The 24,869-nt window shown below is 40.7% G+C and overlaps 1 protein-coding gene across 1 annotated transcript in view; it reads left to right on the top strand.

Annotated features, from left to right (window-relative positions):
* STK10 (serine/threonine kinase 10) overlaps window positions 1-24,869 on the top strand; it is a 102,698-nt gene that overhangs the window by 50,958 nt on the left and 26,871 nt on the right. Inside the window, 8 exon segments of the mRNA XM_042451286.1 lie at window positions 3,010-3,058; window positions 7,006-7,155; window positions 12,535-12,607; window positions 14,126-14,320; window positions 17,809-17,890; window positions 19,295-19,429; window positions 21,768-22,325; window positions 24,321-24,451. Coding sequence (XP_042307220.1) covers window positions 3,010-3,058; window positions 7,006-7,155; window positions 12,535-12,607; window positions 14,126-14,320; window positions 17,809-17,890; window positions 19,295-19,429; window positions 21,768-22,325; window positions 24,321-24,451 — 1,373 coding nt within the window.

Raw genomic sequence — 24,869 nt, 5'->3', positions numbered from 1 at the left:
ATCCTTTCTTCTGTGAAAGTTGCACCAGTCCCACAAATAATCTTTCACCCATGGACATTTCTCTCTTTCTATCTGATGAAGTAGACTCTGGTTTTTGAAAGCTTATGCTGTAATAAATCTAGTATTGAAAGGGCATAGGGCCCTGTTGTAAGCCACATAAATTCTTGCATATTTAACATTTTAAAAAAACAGGATGTGATATTCCAATACTGATGTCAGTTCAGTGAAAAGTGTGAACTAAGCAGTCATATTAAAAATCACATTATTGCTGGGAGTACTTGCCTCGTTTAATTACCTATATTGTGTCACCATTTATTGTGGTAAATGATAACATTTTATTTTTGTGATTAGGTTTCCAGGATGTTGAAAACAGTCTCCAAGAAGGGTAGTGCACCTGATAATCAACACTTGGGTTTTTCCTTATAATAAAGCATTGCATTTTAGCAGAGAAGACATTTATTTATTTATTATATTTATATCCTGCTTTTCCCCCAAGATTGAGACACAAAGCAACTTACAAATTAAAAGAATAGTACAATTAAAAATAGACAAAAGAGAGCATTAGAACAGAATTAAACTAGTGCAATCTTAAAACACATCACAATTAAAAAGATCAAGACTGTCTGAATGTAGAACAGAAAGGTGGGTTTTAGAGGTTTTAGAAGTTCATTAGTCTCCCAAATGCACATCCCAACTGCAGTCAAAAGTGAGATTTCCACTTTAAAAATACAGGTGTGCTGCTGTGTGTACTATAAATATGGAAACTATGGTGGAAATATTTTATTTGTTCCTAAAGCTGGGACTCAACAGTAGTTATCCCTGCAGCTAGCAGCTAGTTTTTTAATGTTTTGGTTGTGTTCAAGCCCAGTAAGTAAAATGGAAACCTGATTTGTTGTTGCGACATCACAGCATGGTTTAGGGACTTGTTTTAAAGAATCCCATAATGAAGATAGGCAGCCATATTTGTTAAGTCAAAAGATGGGGAAACTTTGAACAATGATGACAAAGCCTGAAAACTAAGTTCTCCTTTATCTTCTTAGGTTGGTTGTTGTTTCCCATTTGAAGGACAAAGTTTGGGGCGAATTGCCAGTTAGCCAATTAACTAGCAAAATAGAAGCTAGGGGGTATCATGATTTTTGTGATGCTTCTGAGCAGCTATTTCCACATCAACCCTCAAATATGACAACTATGTCATTCTGTTGGCAAGTGGAAGAATTTGGAACAGCCCTCTCTTCCAGCTGCAATCAAAACCTGTAAACAAACACATAAATGGTGTGGGAGCCTTTAGGCCACTTTGGATGGGCTTCCAGGTATGTGGAGGGTGGGATTGTTTTGATGTTGTATTTCTTTTTGTGCCTGTAATGAACTGACAGGATGTTTTCCTACATAGTGGGAGGTCTTGAGGGACATGTTCAGATGGCAGTTCTTCAAGATATACAAATACCAGACAGGAAGATAATAGCTAAAAAGATAAACGGCAAACAGGGAAGTTCCTTGTTCAGATTCTACTTCTGTCACAGATTCATGAGATAGCTGTAGGCCAACTGACCTCTGATATCCCTGCCCCTTGCATCTGCAGTATGGGAATAATAATGATGGTGGTGGTGGTGGTTAATGGTGGCCTACCTTACATGACTGTCGTAACAATTCTGAGATTAAAATGCCTTGAATACCCAAAAGCTCTTTATGTTAATGAAGATGTAGTAACATTATTTCTGTTGGAAAGAAGTGTTGGTTGAAATGTATCGATCTTGCATGCAGTCTTATATGTGGGTGCAGTTGTATCTGTGTGTTGTGACCTGTTTATTATACCTCTCTATATCTAAAGAAAGAGGGGGGTTTAATCTGCTTGTTTTTAGGAGCAGCACCTGAGTTCTAATATAATAATAATAATAATAATAATAATAATAATAATAATATATTTCTAGCCCGCCTTATCACAGAGAATCTGGGAGGGTTACAACAATAAAATACATCAAAGTTACAATAAAATCCAAGAAGAAAACAGTCCCTATACCCACTCCCCATTCCCAATGCTAAAGCAAGATTAAACAGTCATAGTATAAAAGCATTAAAAACTATTAAAACATTAAAGTATTCAACTAGAATTTGGAGGAGGCATTTTTCATAACCGTGATCATGTTCATGTCAGGTTTTTATCCCAGCTATATCTATATTTCTATATCTATAACCCGGTACAGATGGGCGAAAAAGGACACCCTCATCATGTGCGAGGGGCGGCTCTTCTAGACCCCCCCTTGCACGTGACAAGGGCATCCTCGCTGCGTGGTGCTGAATAGATGGTACGCGTAGCGATGACATCACTGCTGCACGGCATCCAGATGTAGCCATGCAGCAGCAACTTGCTCGCACCGCTGCCAGCTGTTTGTGGTGGCGCAAAAAGAAACTGCTTTATAGCACTCCTTTTTTCTCGTGTAGCCGCCTCACGCAATTTGGTTGCTACGGCACAGCTACGCGGAAAAGAGAGGCGACTCCCAGCCGCCTCTTTCAGGCGGTCTGTACCCCACCTGTATCTCTATATCTGAGGAGGGGCAATTACGTTGGAAAGGCCTGCTGGAAGAGATCCATCTTGAGTGCTTTCTTAAAAGCTATCAGAGTGGAAATGTGGCGGATCTCCTCCGGCAGGTTGTTCCATAATTTTGGAGCAGCAGTAGAGAAGGCCCTCTGGGAAACTGATGTTAGCCTAGATTTTTTAGGCTACAATAAATTCTTCCCAGAGGACCTTAATGTGCGGGATGGACAATACGAAAGAAGGCATTCCCTCAAGTATTCAAACACCTTATAATGTTTCAGTAAGTACAACTGCTCAATTGGACAAAAAAGTTAGTTAAAGAATTTGGCTTCATTCAAACCATTTTAATCCAAGGTTTGTAATCTGGTGGTTCTTCTTTCTCATAGTATCTGAGCTACACTTTCAAATATAACTTCTGTTTGTCCAGGTTAAAATCTATCTTTTTGTCATTTCTTTCTTTCTTTCTTTTTTGGTAGATCATGATTGAGTTTTGTCCTGGTGGAGCGGTGGATGCTACTATGCTAGGTGAGTGCCCTGGTGACTTGAAAGAAAGAAAGAAAAAAAGAAAGAATTATCTTGTGGTATGCTGACGAATAACCCACTGACTTAAGTCTCCATGGCACCTTCCACCTCTGCTGGAAGCCAAAGTACAGATATGTGCCCAAAGCGTGCGTATAACAGCCGAAAGGTGACCATGTGTATGGATAGAGGATTAAAGAAGTGGAAGACACCTGGCACTAGGGAAAGGATTTTGTTTTTTACAGCTTTAGTTGAAATACAAAATAGCTGATAGATAGAGGGATGTTTTGCTTTATCTCCAAAGCCTGGCTGGTAATGATGGCTCCATGATTGCGAATAGGGATTTATAGCAGCTACTGCTTTTGAAGGGCAAGCCCATACAAAGACTGTTTTGTAATGATGGAATGTCACCTGAATTTGCTGCAGCTGAGATTTTGAGGTGAACAGTGGCTGTGTCTTGGTGTTTCCTTCCTGGTACTACAGAAAGGAAGCTTTCATGCTCCTCAGGTTTATCATTTCTGATCAGGCACAGCATCTCCAGTTTCAGAGATACTCTTTTGCACCAAGGACTTGCTTTTAGAAAAAAAGGGAAACAGCTAGAGGAAAAACCTTGCTTTCTTTTTTTGAATCCCAGCTGTTTGGCCCCTTTGCTCAATGCAAGGCAGCAGGTGGCAAGAGCTGCACCCTGCTAGAGGAGGCATTGCTCAGGAGCCACAGTTCTAAATTCCCAGACTGTGGCTTCCAAGAAAAGAAAGAGAGACATAGAAAGTAGATGAAGTCGTTATTCAGATCCTGATTTCTCCTATTGGTGAGTGAATTCCAACTGTGCACTTTGTATTTCTGTTTAGTTTATCCCTTGGTCACTGGCTAGTCTTGCACACAGGGGAATTACGATAATGAAAATTCTCTTTAATCAAATTTTGTTATCGAGAAGCATGTAGAATGGAAGGAATGGCAAACATGCCCCGCACATCATTATCATCCTAGCTGTGCTTAGAATAATTCTTAGAATAATTTAAAATAAAATAGCCCAAACTTCCTTAATGGTACAAAAACACATGCTGAAAAGAGAACTTTTCACTGACTCTTTGGATGATACACAGTGGGCTCTTGTTATCCACTGGGGTTTGGTTCCAGGAATCCCTGTGGATAACAAAATCCGTGGATACTCAAATCCCATTAAGTACAATGGCATAGCAAAATGGTGTCCTTTATATAAAATGGCAAAATCAAGGTGTGCTATTTGGAGTTTATGCTTTTACTGAATATTTTCAAGCCATGGATGCTTGAATCCATGGATAAAAAATCTGTGGATAAGGAGGGCCCACTGTATTTCACTGAGGAATGAATGGTTGTCCTACCTAACAGCTTGTTATTGGATTGCCCCTTTGTGTCTCTCACAGTAGTTTGTCTCATTCCTGCCAAATGCATGATCCATTCTTAGATGTGTGTTTTCTTTGAAAACCTTGCAGAAATGTTTGATAGATGAAAGAGTGAGCAAAGAAGGTCTTAATCTCTTATTCTGTACAGCAGTATCTAAAAATTGGCAAAGCCTCTATCCATACACATGGCTTTTGTCAAAAGAAGCTCCTTTTTACAAAGTCTTTTCCCTCCTGTCCAGCTCCAGCTTAATCTCCTAGTCTCTATCTAGCTGAAAGTTTTGTTTTTGTTGTTTGCAGCATGGGCACTGAGAGGATTATGAAGGAGGTCAGGAGAAACACAGATTTTTGGTGTTGGGTTGCGGCAGATGTCTGCAGTAAACATTGTAACAACATTTAGCTGAGAAAGAATGGGATTCTAATGTAATTGATCCAATTGTATTTGTGTGTGCCTGCTTACAACAGGCAAGGTAAACAGGAGCTGCCTCCAGAATCCCTTACTAAGTATGTGTGAAAAGAAAAACTGAATGAAATGTGGAAAGGAAGCAAGCCTGCCTAACCAGCTGTCCTTATTAATGGAACATACATCCATAAATATGGCCACAAAAATGGAAATCATAAGGAAAATGGAGGCTTGTGAAAGAATTTATCCATGGATAAATTTTGGGTGAAGGTTTCAAATGATCTCTATTTCAAAAAAATTGTCTTACATAAGGCTTAATTGACCTGGTGGTTCCATTTCATATGTGCATGTTGTTAGTTTTTAATAAAACCTTTGCTAAAACTTCTTCAATTGCCCTTCTGCTTTCTGAAGTAGGAACCTATTCCTATTCTTTCCATGTTATTTTGGTTGCTGATACCAAAGTGTCTGTTAAAGATGTAATGATCAGAAACATATGGGCTTCATAAATTGAGGCATACCTGTAATCTATTTTTTGTGAAGATTTGCTCCTTGGACAAACAAGAAAGGCTTTCTCAATTTCCACAGAAAAGGTCTGTTGCATAGTAAACTCTCTACAATCAGGACTGGTTCTCTGAAACTCCCACTTTTCCAGGGTCACTTGTTTCATTGTAACGAGAACATCATAACTTGTGTGTGTGTGTCATTTCATTTATTGCTTCATGATTATATACGAGGTGTATGTACTTTAATCTGTGATATTCATAGGTTAATCAATGCACAATGGCATTACTAGGATTGGTGTTACCTGGTGCAGTAATTTATAGTGTGACACACATACCCCCATTGACCATACAGAATCCTTAGAAATGTTTTTTATACTACAGTTACTCGTGAATCATAACTTCCGTATATCACGGAATAGTTGTGACATAAGACAACTAGTAAAATTAAAATTATACCTTTAAATTACAATATGATACACACAATCTAAATGTATTTATATGTACAAAGTTTCATGTAGTTAAAGAAGTTTTTTAAAAAGTTTTTAAAATTAAATTATTTTTTTATAAAAACTGTGCCCTTTCTTCTTCCACTGAGCTTTGCCCTACTTATACCATCTCTTCAGTGTTTTACAGGGGCACAGGTGAATGTCATAGCCCATTTCTGCCAAAAGGCAGATGTTTGCTGCCCATACCCCCTGCACCCCCTTCATGATGCCCTGTCAATGCATTAGAGTTTAATCATATAGACCCCACATCTTTTCTGCTTGCAGATGAACTCTTGCTGCTGGTAAGAGAAGGGAAGTGATCTTCACCATTTCCTTCTTTTCTCTGCAAACCCTGGTGCATGCCCCCTTCTAAAGGCTCAGAGTGGCTTTCTGAAAAGATTGACTTTTCCTCTTTTCTGCCAGTGAGATTCTTCCACTGAATCAAAAGCCTCACCAGGATGGAAGAAGTGTTTTCCTTTACAGGATGCAAATTTTACATCCTACAAAGTGATACTTTAAATTAGCATTTTAAAACCTGTAAGCCAATTGCTCCCAACAAGCTGGGTACTCATTTTGCTGACTTATGAAAGGATGGAAGGCCAACTCAACCTTGCAGCCCTGGCATTGAAGTCACAATGTTGTGGCTGCAGTGCTGGCATTTAATCACTGCACCACTAGGGCTTGTTATTGCAGATTAAACTTAACTGTGGGTTTATGAAGCCAAAGCTAACAAGTAGTTTATCTTTCGGGGTAATACACTCTGGCTTACATGTTTTATTCATTTATTTATTTACTTGCTAGAAGTAAACAGACAGTGCAGAATTTTTCTGTGCTGAGTCTTTAAATCTGTATTTTTCACAATACTAGGATTTGAACTTGCACATCTTAAAGTCATTTTTGCTCAGGATATTGTAATAGAGGATATTCGAAATGCCAGCTTCTGAAAATGATGGAACACACAGATACTAAAGATGGTGTTTCTTTTTAAAGCAATGTATAGTCTTTTTTGTCTGTTAATATAAAAATTATGTCACACTTACGCAAGCTAGGCATTTGTATGAGATATCCTCAAGTATATTTTCAATTCATCAGCTAAACACTCTTCCATCAGGTGTCAGACTGTATAAACTCAAAGCAAAGAGAAACTCAGTTTAGAGCCTCTACCATGTCCTCTGTTTTGCAGAGTTAGATCGAGGCTTGACTGAACCACAGATCCAAGTGGTCTGCCGCCAGATATTAGAGGCGCTGAACTATCTTCACAGCAAGAAGATTATCCATCGGGACCTCAAGGCAGGCAATGTATTGCTGACCCTTGATGGAGACATCAAGCTTGGTGAGTCGTTTGCTCTGGTGTAAGAAACAGCAAATGGGTAGAATACTTGCTTCCTATGCACAGCAGTCATGGTGACTAAAAATAGTAGGTGTCGCATATTTTTAAAGAATACTTAGGGTTATTCTGTATCCACATAGACGCCTTTTTTTCTTTTTAGTTCATGACACAATCATGCATGTCTAGTTGTGGTATACTAATACTTTGAAATCCCTCCACCCCTTTCCTCTGAGACGCTTGGAGCCACATTGTTCCTTTACAACATTTCTGCAGTCAGATGAGCTGAGAGATTTTCTAAATGCCATTCAGGAGGTTTCACAGTTGAGGAGGAGAATGAACCATGTTTCAGGAAGATTTTAATAGTACAATCCTATAAATATTTACAGAGAAGTATGTCTCAGTGTTTTCAATGGGACCTACCCAGGCAATTAAGAATAGGAATGCAGTCTTGTTTTAGTTTTTGTATCTTATTGGTCATGACAAATTACTGAAATAACATGAATATCTTGAAACAAGTCAGGGAGAGCTGACTTAGTTTGGTCAGCTACTAGTAAAGAGAAAATTGATAATGATGACAGAATTCTCTCTCCCTCTGTTGGCTTGGCAAGGATATAGATTAGGTGTTTTTAAAAAAATAGATTGACTTCGACAGTCTGCTCTTAATCCATGTTTGCTCTTAATCCATGTGAAAAAAGATGAAACTTTAGACCAGTGGTCCCCCAAACTGCTCTTTAAGGGATTTTGGATTCCAGCTCCCAGAATCCTAGAGTATTGGCCAACATAGATGAGGCTTCTGGGACCTGAAGTCCAAGATTCCTTAAAGGGCACAGTTTGGGGACCACTGCTCTAGACCATACTGACAAACTGAAAACAAACAGATCATCTGATCCAGATGGTATCCATCTGAGCTTGTTTAAAGAATTCGAATGTAACATTTAAAATATGTAAAATATGTAACATTTCTCTAATATCAGTCTCTGTACCATGATGATTGGAAAGCAACCAGTGTAACATCACATTATAATTAGGAGATACAGAGGGAATCTAAGAAATAATAGGCCATCTGTTCTGGGTAAATTTGTGGAAAGCATTTTCAAAGATAAAATTATCAAGTACAGTGGATCCTTGTTATACGCTGGGGTTTGGTTCCAAGATCCCCCGTGTATAACAAAATCCGTGTATGCTCAAGTCCCATTAAGTATAAGCAAAATTTTGTCCCTAATAAAAAATGGAACATCAAGGTAAATTTATACTTTTTGGGAACATTTTCAAACCGTGTATGCTTAAATCCGTGTATAAAAATCCGTGTATAAGAAGGACCGACTGTATATGGAAAGACCAGTCTTGCAGAAGATGAGTCAACATGGCCTCTCCTTAGGTAAGTCCCACCTCACTGATCCTATTGAGTTCAAAAAAGCATGCAGATGGGTGATCTGGTCAATGTTGTTTACTTGGATTTTCGGAATTCTTTTTGACTTGGGATGTAAATCCTTTTAGATTTTGTTCTTGCAGGCAAGAAGGAATAATTTTACCATTTTTTTCTCCTTGCTGTGGAAAAAATAGAGCAATCGTCAAAGACTATTTGCCTACTTTTGACAAAGTCCCTTAATAGACACTGCTGTGCAGACGTAGAAATCATCTTATAGATCAGTAACTGGTTAAAAAATACAAAGCAAATAGAATGAACTGACTATTGTCACATGAGACAGTGTAAACATTGGATTCCTCATGAATCTGTACAGGGCGTGATGTCTAATATGTAATTTATCAATTACGTAATTGGAGTTAGTAAAAGGAAGCGAGACACCGGGTTTGCCAGTGACCAAATTATTTAGGGTGGTTAAAACAAGATGGAACAATGAAGAATTCCAAAATTCCACCCACAATTGGATGTGTGGGTGTTAAAATAGTAATTCAATGAAAGCTAGTGTAAAGTAATTTACATGAATTAGGGAATCCTAACTTCACATATAGGCTTTTTTTGCTGAGTGAGCTGGTGGGGATGACTGAGCAAGAAAAATGATCTTGGGACAGTGGTAGATAAATCCAGTGAAAACACCAAACCAGTGTGTGGCTGCTGTGAGTAAGGCTAGTTGCCTAATTAGGGAAAGGAGCTATTTAGGTTTTTATGTCATTGGACCTTATATTTTTGATAATGGCTTCAAAGGCTTTTCAAAAAAGGGAAAATTGAAAAGAGGTCTCCTACCTCTTATTATTAGGAGGTACTTAGAATCATAGAATCATAGAGTTGGAAGAGACCACAGGGGCCATCCAGTCCAACCCCTGCCATGCAGGAAATCCAAATCAAAGCATCCCCAACAGATGGCCATCTAGCCTCTGCTTAAAGACCTCCAAGGAAGGATACTCCACTACACTCTGAGGGAGTTTGTTCCTTTGTTGAACAGCCCTTACTGTCAGGAAGTTCCTCCTAATGTTGAGGTGGAATCTCTTTTCCTGTAGCTTGCATCCATTGTTCTGGGTCCTGTTCTCTGGGGCAGCAGAAAACAAGCTTGCTCCCTCCTCAATATGACATCCCTTCAAATATTTAAACAGGGCTATCATATCACCTCTTAATCGTCTTTTCTCCAGGCTAAACATCCCCAGCTCCCTAAGTTGTTCCTCATAGGGCATGATTTCCAGACCCTTCACCATTTTAGTCATCCTCCTTTGGACATGCTCCAATTTCTCAATGTCCTTTTTAAATTGTGGTGCCCAGAACTGGACACAAAATTCCAGGTGGGGGCTGACCAAAGCAGAATATACTGGCACTATTACTTCTCTTGATCTAGACACTATACTTCTTTTCATGCAGCCTAAAATAGCATTGGCCTTTTTAGCTGCCGCATCGCACTGTTCACTCATGTTCAACTTGTGGTCTACTTGGACTCCAAGATCCCTTTCATATGTAGTTTCATTCAGCCAAGTGTTCCCCAGCCTATATCTGTGTATTTCATAATGTGCAGTACCTTACATTTCTCCATGTTGAATTTCATTTTGTTAGCTTTGGTCCAGCTTTCTAATCTATTCAGGTCATTTTGAATTTTGATCCTGTCCTCTGGGATGTTAGCTACTGCTCCTAATTTGGTTTCATCTGCAAATTTGATAAGTATATTCCCAATTCTGTCATCCAAGTCATTGATAAAGATGTTGAATAGCACTGGGCCCAGGACAGAGCCCTGTGGGACCCCACTGGTCACTTCTCTCCAGGATGAAAAGGAGCCATTGTTGAGCACCCTTTGGGTTCGGCCGGTCAACCAGTTACAAATCCATGTAACACTTACCTTTTCTAGCCCACATTTTACAAGCTTGTTTGCAAGAATGTCATGGAAAACCTTGTCAAAGGCCTTACTGATATATTATATCCACAGCATTCCCTTCATCTACCAAGCTGGTAATTTTATCAAAGAAAGAGATCAGATTTGTCTGGCATGACTTGTTTCTCTGAAACCCATGTTGTCTTTTTGTGATTATGGCATTGCCTTCTAGATGTTCACAGATAGAGAATCTGTGAACATCTAGAAGGCAATGCCATAATCACAAAAAGATCTGCTCTAGAATCTTTCCTAGTATTGATGTCAGACTAACTGGACGATAATTATTGGGATCCTCTTTTTCCCCTTTTTTGAAGATGGGAACAATGTTTGCCCTCCAAATACTTGCTCAGCTTCTCTCAGTTTGCATATCATCAGAGCTTGCTGTTTTACCCCTGCTGCAAGACTGGCCCAAGTGATTGTGTGCATGTGCACTCTAGAGGTCACTTCAGTTATGTCAATTTATGAACCTTGTGGAATGTAGCAAAGGCAGCTATGATAAAAGTGCAACCACCAACTCATGTTTTTGTTTCCACGTCTTGATGCCTAAGTGCTTCCATCACTTTACAGTATACCATTGTCTGAAGGCCATACTTATTTCATTTTCCCACATAAACCACAAGAATGGAGGCTGTTACACTCTCCTTAGTCACATTATGACATTTTTACTCCACCACAACTTGTAGGCCTCTAGGAAATATACTTTGGAAGTTTGGATGGTTTTGTGCAGAACATGTATCAAGTTTAATGTGACTGGTCTCTAAAAGGGGCTGGTATATTCTCTAGGAAACCAGAAGTAACTTTTAGAAATGAAAAGAGTGTTTAGATTCATTGTCCTGTACAACCTTTTTATGTGGCTTTTGTTGATCGTAGTTCTGATGTTCCTTCTTAAACTATCTTCCTAGTATTGCCATTCATTAAACTTCAGGTTTCTGTCTTGCTTCAGCATATTGTAGCTGAGATGAAATTATGTCTGTCCCACCCAGTGGTATCATGGTACATTTTGAAGTGCAGATGCATACTGTGGCTGTCTTCACAATCTTTGCCAAAAATATTTAAATTTACATCCATGAAGGAGATCAGCAGAAACAGAGATGTTAGGTGCAGAAATGTAAGGGTGTTCTAGAAGGAAAGTCAGAATGTTCATTGTTCTACTGCATGGGATTGTATAAATGAATGCATACCATTCTTTTGGAGCCCTGGCAGGAACTGACATATTTTCTGTGTGAGGTGGAGAGAGTATAGTTTATTTGGTCAATGGAGGGGGGAGCTGACATTTTCTGCTTTACGTCACCTTTTCAGTGAGACTTTCTGGAAAGTGGGGAGGAATCCTTTACATGAAATGGAAGTGCAAACAACAGCAGGAAGCAGAGAAACAATAAAACAATTGCTAGTGTAGTGAGTTTTTGCTGAGGGTCGTGCTGCTGGTCATTTCAGGGATGCAATGAAAGGAGACGGAAAGGCTGTAATCAGAGTCCCTTGTTACTGTAGGAGAATAGAAAACAGAAGGACAATTGAAGTTGGACAAAGAAGAACAGAGATCTTGGCACTATTTAATCATTAGTCTGTGGCTTTTGAGGGCTTCAGGATCCATACTTTGGGTGCAAGGGGCACACACAGTCCACAGGTCAAACTTTGCCCACCCTTGATTTAATGGATGGCATGAATTTCACTCCCAATAATTCTGACTCTTCTTATCAACTCTTGAGGGGGCCCAGTTTCTCAGTATCATATAATGATTTGCATTTTGATGCTAAGTATGTAGACTGCACATCATGTTATGTTTGAGAACATTCATCTAGACAAGGGGTAGAGATGCTATGTGACCGTCCATGTGTTGTTGGACTCCCCATCAGCCCCAGACAGGATAGGCAGTAGGTCACGATCCAACAATATCATGAGAGGGGGACACACTTTATACATTTGGATCTTGCTGCTTATTTTGAGGGAGTATCTTTAAATGTTGTTAGGCAGGGGGAGAGGGACAGTCTTTATCTTTTAATTTCTTGTGTCAAAGAGCAATACTTTGCAACCCTATTTGAAGATTTAATGTGATTCAAACATTTTTCAGCTGATTTTGGAGTATCTGCCAAAAACTTGAAGACTTTACAAAAACGGGATTCCTTCATTGGCACACCATATTGGTAAGTGAATGAATTCACAATTAGAAGAGCCACCCAAGATACCCATTTATGTCTCTTAGCTCCAATATAGAAAGATTGCCCAGCACGGTGTTGAGGTGCAAATGAACTACTGCTCCTGTTGTACTTCAGCATTGGTCAAACTGGTTAGGGTTGATGGGAGCAGGAGTCCACCAACACCTAGAGGGCCACATATTCCTCATACCTGGCCTGCTACTTGGCTGAATTTTAAACTATCCACATAAATAAATGGGCATGTTGTTTCTATAAGAATTTGGCACATGCTGGTTGTTTTCCTCTAATGTCAATGTTATGCAGTGGTCTGTTTCCATGTTATTTCAGTAGTTTAGGGCATAAAGTATATATGAGGAGTCATAATCCAAGAAAACAGTGCTGCTTTGATGATTATTTTTGATTGTCTTCAAATCGTTTTTGGAGAAGGTAATTTTGTAAGAAAAAGGTGTTGAGGGGAAAGTGTGGATGGAGCAAAAGACTTGGTTGCAGCATTGTTCCCTTGGTCCTATTCATCCACCACTTTTCTGAGGGCAGGGGGAAGGGGTAATGAAACATCTACAAGTCACATAGCTGGAATGAGATGTTGATGAAATCTGGGACATTCTCCTCTTTCTCTCTTCCACCCTTTACTTCTGTGTAGAATGTCCATTTGAAGCAGCTCCAAGTGTATGAAAATAACAATTCGCTCCAAGAATTTAATCTCCAGATCAGCCACTTCTCTATGAGGAAGTGATCAGTGATTATTAATTTGCTGTCTAAAGCAGCATCCAGGCCAGATGTCACTGGCCTGTTGGTTTTCTGTTGCCACAGCCAACTGAGAATGGAAAGATGAATGGATGGGGGACAGTGAGTTGAGGATTGCCTATACCCAAAAACTGAAACATTTTCACCTCCCGTTAATTGCATTTGAAGAAAACACAATGGCAGAATTAAAATAAAAAGAATCACTTATTTATTTAATTTGGTTGTGAATTTTTATTTACATTTCCTCCAAGGAACTCAAAGGGATGCATGAACCTCCCCCTGCCCTACCTTTTTATCCTTACTGTGAGGTTAGTTTAGGATGAGCACAATGTCAATTGGTGAGATTTGTAGCCAAGTGGAGATTATTGCCCAGATCTCACCAGACCAGGGCATAGGTACCACTGAACTATCAGGGCCATTGACTGGGTATCCTGATGCCACTTGCATCAACCCTGGACCCTGCCCTGACAGATGGGACAATAGCGGTGCCAAATGACCTGGTGCTACATTATTAGTCCAACAGTTGCTGGATTTGCACCATGAGGGTTCTAGAAATGCTTTACTTTGGCCGGATCATAGGCATGACAGAAGAACAGACATTACTTCATTGAACAATTAGCTGCAAATTTATATTCTTCAAGGTGTATGATCAGCTCTAGACGAATGACCAATTGAATTAAAGGGTTTGGGGGAGGACAGCAAGAATGTATTTGTAGCATGACTCACTCATCTTTACTTTCTTCTTCTTCTTCTTCTTTTAAGGATGGCTCCTGAGGTGGTGATGTGTGAAACCATGAAAGACACCCCTTATGACTACAAGGCTGACATCTGGTCCTTGGGAATAACGCTTATAGAAATGGCTCAAATTGAGCCACCTCATCATGAGCTCAATCCCATGAGGGTCCTGCTGAAAATAGCAAAATCTGACCCTCCCACTCTTAGTTATCCCTCAAAATGGTGAGATGATATGTTGGTGTGCTATATGTGCTTATTTGAGAGTGCAGGAAGTGTTTGGTGTCTCACCTTCTCTCTTAGATTGCACAAAGTGGGCAGTGACAAGTTAGATTTATCCTAAATGATTCAGTGTTGTGTTCCATAATAAATTTGAGTGAAAGCCTCAGAGAAGACATGAAAGGTTAGAAGACAGGAGTGGAGAACCTGTGAACCTCCAGATGTTGTTGGACTCTGTCACTGCGAGTCTCACTCACCCAACTATTTTTCTCAGATGGCAGCACCATGGGTCTTTTTATTCCACCACTGCCACCAATATGTGATGGCTACCTCCCTAGCTGTCACCAATAACTAATGGGGTGCGCTGTGAGATTTTTCACTCCAATCCCCCTGGTTAGTTTTTTCTTATTTCATCCCACTGCTTTTCTTGAAATTGTGTGGCAAGACCCTCGAACACGGATTTCTCACTTGAATTCTTTCTACACTTTTCTTTTCTCAGAGCCATTCTGTAGGAAGACAGAGCACACACTGTTTTGAGTGTTCTCAGCAATAAAAGTATTATTAATCTATAGTAGTGTTTGATTTATAGTTTCTTAAAATACCTCAAGCAACCACACATTGAGCCAAAAAAGAGAAAAGTTTATTTACCAGATAATTGGTTACAGTATCTTTCTTATGGTTGGTATTCAGAATTGATATGGTGTCTATTTGCGTAAACAGTTACACAGATTTACAGTATCTGTTACTATATTCTGTAAGTGGTCTCTAGGTTACAGTTTCACATAGGACTTTTGAGGACTCTGAGCTTTAAAACTTGGTTGCTACTTTATGACTTTACCAGCCATACCAATTCAATTTCCACACTTTACCTCTTTTAAGGCCAAACTGGGTACTCAAAACCCTTTCCAGCTGCTCCTTTCAGCAGTGTATCTTAGCTACCTTGGCTGTTAAAACCCCTTAGGATCTACTAAAACTCAGCTCTGTCCCTAGCTGGTCCTTATCCAACTCATACATGCTCCTCTCTTCCTATTTATACTTGCTCCTGGGAGTAGCCCCCACTTTTTTTGGCTAAGCTTCCATTGGCTGTTTTCAGGCCCAGTCTGATTAGATGTTGCCAATGTTCCAGACTGCCTTTTCTCCACAGACTCCATCTCCCATCAACCCCAGCCAGTATAGCCCATAGTTGATATGATAAGGAGTTGGAATCTTACACACATGGAGAACTGTGGGTGCCTCTCTTTTGTTGTAAAATGTTGCCAACAAAGTATGAGACCTATTTATTAAGAAAGTTGGGGAGATAGAGTAATTGCACATGTAGGCCAGGGCTAGTGGGATCTGCAATTCCAACAGCATCTAGAGAGTGCTACATCAGGGAGGCCTGTTATAACTAGTTCAAGAATATAACAGTAGTTTCTCTTACTGAATGCTGATATTAGAGACATAGCCATGCTAATTTGGAATGTCAGTATGCAAAGGGATCATGTAACACCTTAGATACTGAGTGAAAGAAATTGTAGCATAAGCTTTTGGAGACGCAATGAATCCCTTTGCATAAATGCTGATAAGGTACATATACAAAGTCCCATTTATCCATGAAGCTTGTAGGAGGATGCAAGGAGGTAATCCAGTGTGCCTCATACCACTTAAAACCAATAAAAATAATCCAGACATATTTTCAAAAGGTAAATGTAAAGGTTTCCCCTTGACATGAATGTCTAGTCGTAACTGACTGTAGGAGGCGGTGCTCATCTCTGTTACCAAGCTGAGGGAGTCAGTGTTGTCCGAATATGACTCCGTGGTCACGTGGCCAGCCTGACTGCCCAGAACACTATTATTACCAGTTAAAACAAATCTGGGTACAGCTAATAGAAAAGACACTGTCTCCCAAGACCCTGGAAAACAACTGCTAGCCATAGTGGAATTGCTAGGCTAAAATGAACGAATATTCTAGTGCAGTGGTGGAGAACCTTTTAGTGACCAAGTGCCCAAACTGCAACCCAAACCCCACTTATTTATTGCAAAGTGCCACATCCCTCTGGATTTCTAATGACAAACTCTAGTGAAATCTGTGTTGGGAAGATGGTGTGTGTGCCCAAAGAGAGGGCTCTGAGTGCCACCTCTGGCACACGTGCCATAGGTTCGCCATCACTGTTCTAGTGCATGGATGAACAACTGAAGCCCTAGAGAGATTTTTGGACTGCAGCTCCCATGCTTCCTTATCATTGGCTATTCTGAAAAACATTTCAGCAGCCACTGTTGCCCACCCTATTCTAAGTGTTATAAGGCAGCTCACCATGTTCCTTCAAATACCTGAAATTTGTCTATTTGTGATGTTAATGATGAGTGTCATAAATCTTGCTCATCTATCTTACAAACCTCCAACCTATATAGCAGGGGTAGGCAACCTTTTTGAGCCGGGGGCTGGGTTGCTGTCCCTCAGACAACTGGGGGGCCGAAGCCAAAAAATAAATAATTAAATAATTTTTAAAAAAATTAAATATATAAATAAACCAGGACAAATGTAGGACAAAATTTTCAAATGGAAGACACTTTTTAAAAAAAAAATGGAGGACACACGAAAAAATTTGCTGATTTTTTAAAAAATGTTAATATAAATGCATGTTTCTGAGGCTTCTATAGACAATTGCCCCCCAAAGGCTCCGGTGGCAATCAGCGGCAGGACCAGGCTGGGGCCAGTCCCAAGGCCTTGCCAGGCCGCATCCGGCCCGCGGGCCGCAGGTTGCCTACCCCTGCTATATAGCTTCTTTTCATCTTTTCTGCACTTCCTCAGAGCATATCAACCCTGTGTTGGAGAATACATCTACTTATACTTCTTTTTAAGAAAGCAGTGAACAGCAAAACGACTATTTGCTATGTTTTCCCTTCCTCAAATCTGTAACAGGCAAAAAAGGTAGAATTCTGTTTGTCAATGAAAAAAGATCACTGGCATTGATGGGTAAATCTGCTTATGATAACATTTTCTGTGATTGTCTGTAGAAACTGCTAGTAAGTGTTTTGGCCTTCTATTACATGCAGGCAGCATTGAAACAGAGATGTGGTGGGAGTGGAAAGGTGGCATTATCACTTGCCTGACAGAAGGCTTTGTTTTAACATGAGCTCAGGCTTATAGTTGTCCTCATATGAGCTTGGAAACCTTTGAGTTTTAGCCTGAATTGAGAGTAAAGTGACAGCAGGTAACACATTTCTGAGCAGCTGTTGCTTCTGGGTTGAAAAGGAAGTGTGAACCTGTAACTAACTAGGCAGCATTTTCTATCTACTGAGAAGTTCTATTTTAATTTTATCCTGTCTGTACTGTTTTGTCTCTACATGCTTCTTTTCAAAGCCATTGATCATCATTTTTATCATATTGGAGATATAAGTGATGCAGGCTATGGGATAGATATAGAAGTTTTCCTTCTCCCTGCAATTCTTGCTAATGGCTTTTGTAGTGCTTTTAGAAAATAAATAAATCATTATTACCATTATTTATAAAGGTCTCCACATTTCAAAGACTTCCTGAAGACTGCCCTTGACAAGAATCCTGAGACAAGACCAAGTGCAGCGCAATTACTGGAGGTAAGTGCACCACCTCAAGAATGACTCCCAGTTAATAAGTGTCTAATGCTCTCTAGGAACATAAAGATGCATACAGATGATTTCTTGTAGGACTATAGTCAACAAGCAGTTGTAAATTTCCAAAATTGTGCTAATTTCTTTTTGTGGGTTACTAGAAAGAAAGCTGGGACACATTGCTATAGGTCCCACTTGGAGAGGTGCTCCCTCTGTTCTCAACATGAGATAGGTACTTGCTGATTTGACTTGTTGGACTTCCTGAAGGCAGAGCTGAACTGGGTCTGTGCAGACAGTCTGTTAACCTTTAGGCAAGGCTCACTGTAAGTTTCAGTTTTCCTGCTCCCATTTGCTGTCCTACCCTTCCACCTCTCCACCTTTACAGTGGAAAAAAGATAGATGCAATATCTTAGGAATACAAAGGTGATAACCGACAACTCTTAGTGGCCTCATAACTTGTTTAAACGTTGCATGTCATTCACTTGTTTGTTCCAGCTGCTGCCCTAGTTGCTGTTCAGCTGTGAGTCTTTGGCCTTGGAGAAGCTTATCACAAATGAAAGTCATTTAGTTAGTGGAAAGGAAAATAATTATCTCTGTGTAGTGTTGCATGGCAGAAGAGTCCAGAGAACCAAAGAGTGTTGATATTGTGAACAGAGAGGAAATGATCGGTGTTGTCAGGCCTGGGAAGACCTGTATTCTCTGAGTAAAATTGAAGGCAAATTTAAATGCTCACTTGGTAGGATGATCTTCCTGTAGTGCCTGAATCAGAATGATGTGTACAATTAAAGTAGCATGAGACTACACACAGATCCAATTTGCATATTGTGTCCTCCCTAAAAGGACAAGAATTGCAAATGGAAATTGGGCTGGCATGTGGAATATCTAGGCTGAGCATTAGGACCACAGTGCTTTTGATGTCTACACTGTCACATCCTCTTGGATTTGGCTGGATTTTCTCCCAAGTAGGTGTGTGTAGGATTACAGCCTTGGCTAGGTCTGTGATCAGAAGCATCCATGTGCCCATTCATCTGTATTGGGAAAATGAGCACCCTGGTCAGGTCGATATGGGAACAGGACTCCAGGTGGTATAGTGCTTCCCTTGTATTTAGGTTGGAACACTGACGGCACTTACTTCTGCTTCCTTCATAGATAACAGGCAAGACTCCTAAGGGCTGTTTCATACATTGCTTTCAGTTGTTTGAGTTGTTCACTGGGAATAGTATCCTTGTGGAAACATTGTAATGATGGCTGGGGGCGTACACATTGCTCATTCATCTGCTTTCATGAGCTGTGTGAAGGGTGAAGTAGCTGTGAAAGTGGTTTCTGAACAATTCCAAGTCCACTTTATGCTTTCTTTGCTTTCCAGGCTTGCTTGTTTTAATATGGCAGATACTTCTTGTTTCTTTTTAGCATCCCTTTGTGAGGAAAGTCACTTCTAACAGAGCCCTGCGTGAACTTGTGGCAGAGGCAAAGGCTGAAGTGATGGAGGAAATTGAAGACAATAGAGAGGAAACTGAAGAGGATGACTCACCAGAATCCACATCTGTAAGTTTAATTCCTTCTATCTTATTTCACTATGGAAATGCTTCTTTAGAGACATAAGACTAATGCACCCAGCCACATTATATGGGTATACAGACTAAGAGTGCTTTCTTGACAGATATTCCATGAATAAACTAGCTAAAGGCAAACCAGGGACATCCTTTGATCTATCCAACTTCTACTTTGTTGTGCAGGTGGACAGGAAAAATGGCTCCTTGAGCCGTGAGAGGTTGTTCTTCACTCAGTAGCCAAGAACTTTGGGAACAATGGGTTGGGCACAAAGCCAGCCCTCCCTTTCCATTTATAAGATATTCTTCTGAGTAAATACTTTTACATGGCTGTTGGAATGCGGTACTCACTGTGCGGCCAAAGTGATCCCAAGGGATGATTGCGACTGCTGGATCCTTTGCCATGAGGAAAACAGCTTTGGGACTGTTTGAGATTTACAAGTGTACTCTGCATTCTTCTACCCTGGATTATTTTGCCTAACATCAGATCATCTAGGGCAGTTTAGAAGCACAGGCTCTTGGTTATACTGTTTGTTTGTTAGTTTATTCATTCATGGAAGCAGTGCTGAATCAAGAGGCATATCTGCATCCAGTAGTTGGTGCCAGGGTTAGTGCCAGGTTTACAATGTTCAGGTTAGGCCAAGAGAAAGACTTGGCAGCAGTGGGGGTCTCTGCAGGTTCTCAGTCATACAAGGAATCTGGTTTATGTGGAGAAGGGAATGAAAACTGTATATAGATTGCCATGTGTGGGCTAGCTCAGCTTAACAAAGCAGACACCAGGGGCTTTCTCCAATTTTCTACTTTGTCCAGAACTTCAATGCAGATGTGGAGGAGAGATAAAAATTCAAGGGGACAGTTGAAAGTTTGGAGCAAACTGCTTTTTCAACAGTGATTAAAATGCTAAGCAAACTGAAATGATTGTTTGGGCCAGGTTCTGTTAGTAAAGCAATAGCCATGGGGCAGAGCCAAGGGACAGTTGCTTTTGCTTTCCACACATCTACACCTTTGCCTGCTGTGCCCCTGAATTGTGTAGACAATTCCAGTTCATGGGGAGGAGGTAACAAGTGATTTCAGACTGGCTACCAGTCTCCGAAATGGCATGTGGGGAATGCAGCTGCTTCATTTAGATGGATCTTTGTTCAGTGATGGAAAGAACTGGGGTCCTGGTTCAGATTTTTGTTCAAGGAGGGGAAATATATATATAACTGCTGACTATATCTTAGAAGTAATGCTTCTAGTGTTCAAATGGTTGGGGACTACTGCTTCATAGCTCTTCTAGCAATATGGTAGAGTGGTTAAAGATCCAGATTTATATATTTCTTCCTAAGCCTCAAAGCAATCTTGGTGAGCCTGGTACAGTCACTGTCACAACCTGCCAGGCTTCTTGTGAGTGTAAACAGGATGGTGTTGGAAGTACCATTTACGCTGACCTTTTTGAAAGAAAGGCAAGATAAAAATGTAATTCATTAATGACATTTAGTTCATTGTCTTTCTATGACTATCACACTAGCATGCCTAAGATGAATAATACAAAATAGAGTAAAAGGTGTCAGGTATATATGTGAAGAAAGGAGTAGAATACAATATAAGATGAAAGCCAGTGGCTGGGGGATGGGATGGGAAAGAGTGGGCCTGTGGCAATGTGGCAGAAGTTGTGAGAAAATTTTTACCAGTGTGCTTTTAAACAAACAAACAAAAGAAGAACATAAGCTAGAGCATGGCCTTCTTAAAGTGTTTGCCAGAGAGCTGTCAGGATTTCATTGACCTAAAACAGGACTCTTGACTCCTACAGTAGAATATGTTCTGCCTTTGGAAAGGACCAGCTATAATGGGGCAGCTATTCTAGTCAATTAGTAAAACAGGGGAAAGCTTTACAAACCATGTATTTCTCATGAAGCAATCAGATAGAAGAATGAAAAGCAGCCAGCCATGTACCAGACTATAAGGTTTTCAAAGATGTATTGTCTTTTTAATTCTCAGTACTTTTATAGCTTGCCTGTCCATACCTTCTCCACCTCCCAAAATGAAGAGTACAGGGCGGGGAGGGGGAAAAGAATATTTAAACTCTGCTTTAAAAAAAACTGGATAATCTAATGGGGCAGATTCTTATTCCCTGGACATATAAGCAACATATTTCTGTGTTTCAGTGATTTCTTTTCATAAAAGTATTCCACTGTAGAGGAAAATCTGTCCCTGTTAGATTTTAAATGCACTCTTTCATGTATATGCCCAGTGTTCCACATCTAAATTACATTTTTGTTTCTCTCAATAAAACAAAAGGCTAAATTTCATGAACTTCATCTTTCCTACCATTTCCTTTTCTCTTTACTCAGGCTCGTGATGTTCACAAGAGGGACTCCTCTGTTGCAAGCCAACTAAGCTTGGAAGGAGAGAGGTCTCCACAGAACCATTTGTCCCTTGTTGCCAATGGACCAAAGTTGCCTTTAGAGCAAGTTAAAGTAGGTGCAAATGGGCATGCTGACATTTACAATGAAGGGGTTGGTGACAGCAGTTCCAACTTATCAGGGACAGAAGACTACTTAGCTATCTCCAGCACCAAAGGAAAGCCAGATGCAAGCCCCCAGTTGCTGTCACTCAATGAAAATATTCGCACACCAGAGAACCAGGACCTCAACCACCACCAGAATAAAGACACCGAACCAACCAGAACAGATGAGCCCACTGTGGGAAGCCGGCCATTGAGTAGCCTCCTTGAAATGGAAGAAAAACTCCCCAATGGGATCCTGAATTCTTCTTCTCCATTTGAAAATTATAGCTCAAAAAGAGACTCTGATTCAGGTAGCACCTCTGCCTCAGAGAGCATGGACCTCAGCATCTCCTTGTCTGCTGACCTGTCTGTGAACAGAGAAAATGGGTCCCTCTCTCTGAAGGTAAGTAGTTGGGGACAAATCCAGAGATCCACTTGCCAAAGAAACTTCATTGTCCTACTAGTTTTCTGTAAGGCATGAGTAGGAAAGTTCCCAGAGGTGTGGGGTGGGCTGCATTGCCCCACTTCCACCAGGAGCCTCACTACGTTGAAATTCAGTAGCTGCTGAGGTTACTACAGTGGCTCACTGTGATGTCAGAGGGTGTCAGAGTATCTTTCCACACCATACAGGCCTGCCAGTCTGAAAATCAGCACATCACTTTCTCTTCTGAAAGAGAAGTCAAGGAAGACTTCATTGTCCTCCAGTATCCTCCATTCACATTCTGTCCAAGCACTCTTTCCACACTTGCTGTTCAGTGTAACAGTGAGAGAACCCTTGTTTAGCACAAAGAATCTTGCTTCACCATCTTTTAAGAGTGATTAAACTACCACAAGTTCCTGGAGTGGTAGCTTGAAGCAAATCTACAGTACCCAGTGATTAGTTTTAACAGGTGCTGGATGAGCTGAGTTTCACATTGAGCTGTTAAAGAACTGCTACTAAGAACTATAGAAGCATAGTTCATTGTATGTCTCCACTCCAGAGGCCTTGTTCAACATGCAAGCCAGTGGTATTACTGAAGCGCAGGGCTGGAGATTAAAATAGGTGATGCTCAAGAGCCGCTTGTATTCTCCACAGTGAGGAGACAAGTAATTGGTTAACTCAGATCAAGAAGATGGAGGAAGAAATAGCAGGGAGGGATGATGCATGAGCAGTGAAACAGTCAGGCCGGGCCCCCAGCAGAGTGACTTTGCATCACAGCTGTGGAGAAGGCCCAGGAATAGGCAATGGCAGAAGGGGCAGCCCTGGTTTCTTCCTTTGGTCTTTGGGTCATAGGAAACTACTTAACCCTGTCACTGCTGTCTTCTCTAAAATATCTTTTACTCAAGTGCTGGCCATTGTTGCACTTCCGGCAACTTTCCTAAGCAGTGGCAGTTTCTAGCTCCCATGGGTGATCTCTGCTCACAACTGGCAGGGATGTGGGGGAGGATCTGTGAAGCTAGAAGCAATTCTTACCTAAGAAATGGAGCAAAAGCAATTGCTTGCTTTCCCAGCAACAGAAAGAAGGCTATCCTACTCTAGGTTAATTTCTTTCTCTCACTAAGAGTAAGATGCCCACTACTGTAAAAGCACTGGCAAGGTGACCAATGTTTCCACTTCCAGCAGTAGAGTATCATACTCTTGGAGGAGTTAACCAAGAGTACAATATGCTCCACACACTGTTGCCAACAAAATTTTATGGTAAGCTGCCAACATTTCAGTTCTTCTTAGGCAGTAGCTGCTCCTTCCACTACCAATTTTATCACCCTGCCTGGCCTACCCACCCTGACAATCAGTCCTTCACCTGAGTAGGTGAGTAAAGTAGTGATCCATGGAAAGTGCAGCAACACTTCCCTCCCTCTTTCTGTCCTGGGGGTGGCTGTTTCCAGCTGCCCTGGTTGGTTAGTTGTTCTCTCACTCGCTTGCCTGTCAGACAAGGAGTGGTCACTGCCTAGGATTGGAAAGGAAGGCAGCAGTTACTCCTTTAAAAAAGCAGCTTCTTTTGCCACTGCCAAGTGCTTGCTTGCAATCCAGATCAAGCAAGAGAGGATCTGATGCAGCAAATCAGCCATTAGCATTACTGGGAGCCCCAGTAGTTTCTGTTGCTCCTGCTGCTGCAGCCCAAGCAATATGTTTTGGTTGGAGTGGATGGAGAAGGATGGAAGAACTGCCATTAGCAGAAAGGGCAAACAGAGCTGGTGCTACTGCTCTTCCTTAAGAAGTCTAATTTGCATTTTCTACATATATTTCAGAATCTGAGTTTGCTTGGTACAAAAACGTCCTCCTCTCTTTTTTCTCCCATCTACCTGACAGTCCTGGGTTAGGCATGTATCAAATAATGAATGTATTTCCCATATTTTTTTCTCCTTCCTCCTCCTCCTTTTTAGTCCTTTAACTTCTTTTCTCTTTATGAATTTGTAGGATGCAAAAATGCAGAAGATGACCCTGAAACGGACCAGGCGATTTGTAGTAGATGGAGTGGAAGTGAGTGTCACCACCTCAAAAATCATCAGTGAGGATGAAAAAAAAGATGAAGAGATGAGATTCCTCAGGCAAGCATTTTGTTTGGTGGGATTTGTAGGGCTTGTTGTGTGCTTCAAGTTCTGATTTGTGGTGACCCTATTGGGGTTCTCTTGCAAGATTTGTTCAGAGGAGGGGTTGCTTTTACTTTCTTGTGAGGCTGAGAGAGTGTGACTTATCCAAGGTCACCCAGTGTGCTTCCATGGCCAAGTGGGGATTTGAACCTTGGTCTCCAATGCTCAAACCAGTACACTATGCTGTGGGACTAAAAGGAACATTTTAGCTGCACTGAAGAAAATTATGGTGCACGAAATAAGCAGTTGTTAACCAACTGGATTTGGCCTTCCATCTTCCTGATGCCTAATGCTAATTTGTACAGCTAGTATGGCAGTTACTATATTACTCCTTACCCCCTGATAGGCAGTAGTCCTTGTTGAGAATTTAGCACTG

Source organism: Sceloporus undulatus, chromosome 2 (genome assembly GCF_019175285.1).
Source record: "Sceloporus undulatus isolate JIND9_A2432 ecotype Alabama chromosome 2, SceUnd_v1.1, whole genome shotgun sequence".
Classification (NCBI taxonomy): domain Eukaryota; kingdom Metazoa; phylum Chordata; class Lepidosauria; order Squamata; family Phrynosomatidae; genus Sceloporus; species Sceloporus undulatus.
This window is presented reverse-complemented; position numbering and strand designations above follow the sequence as displayed.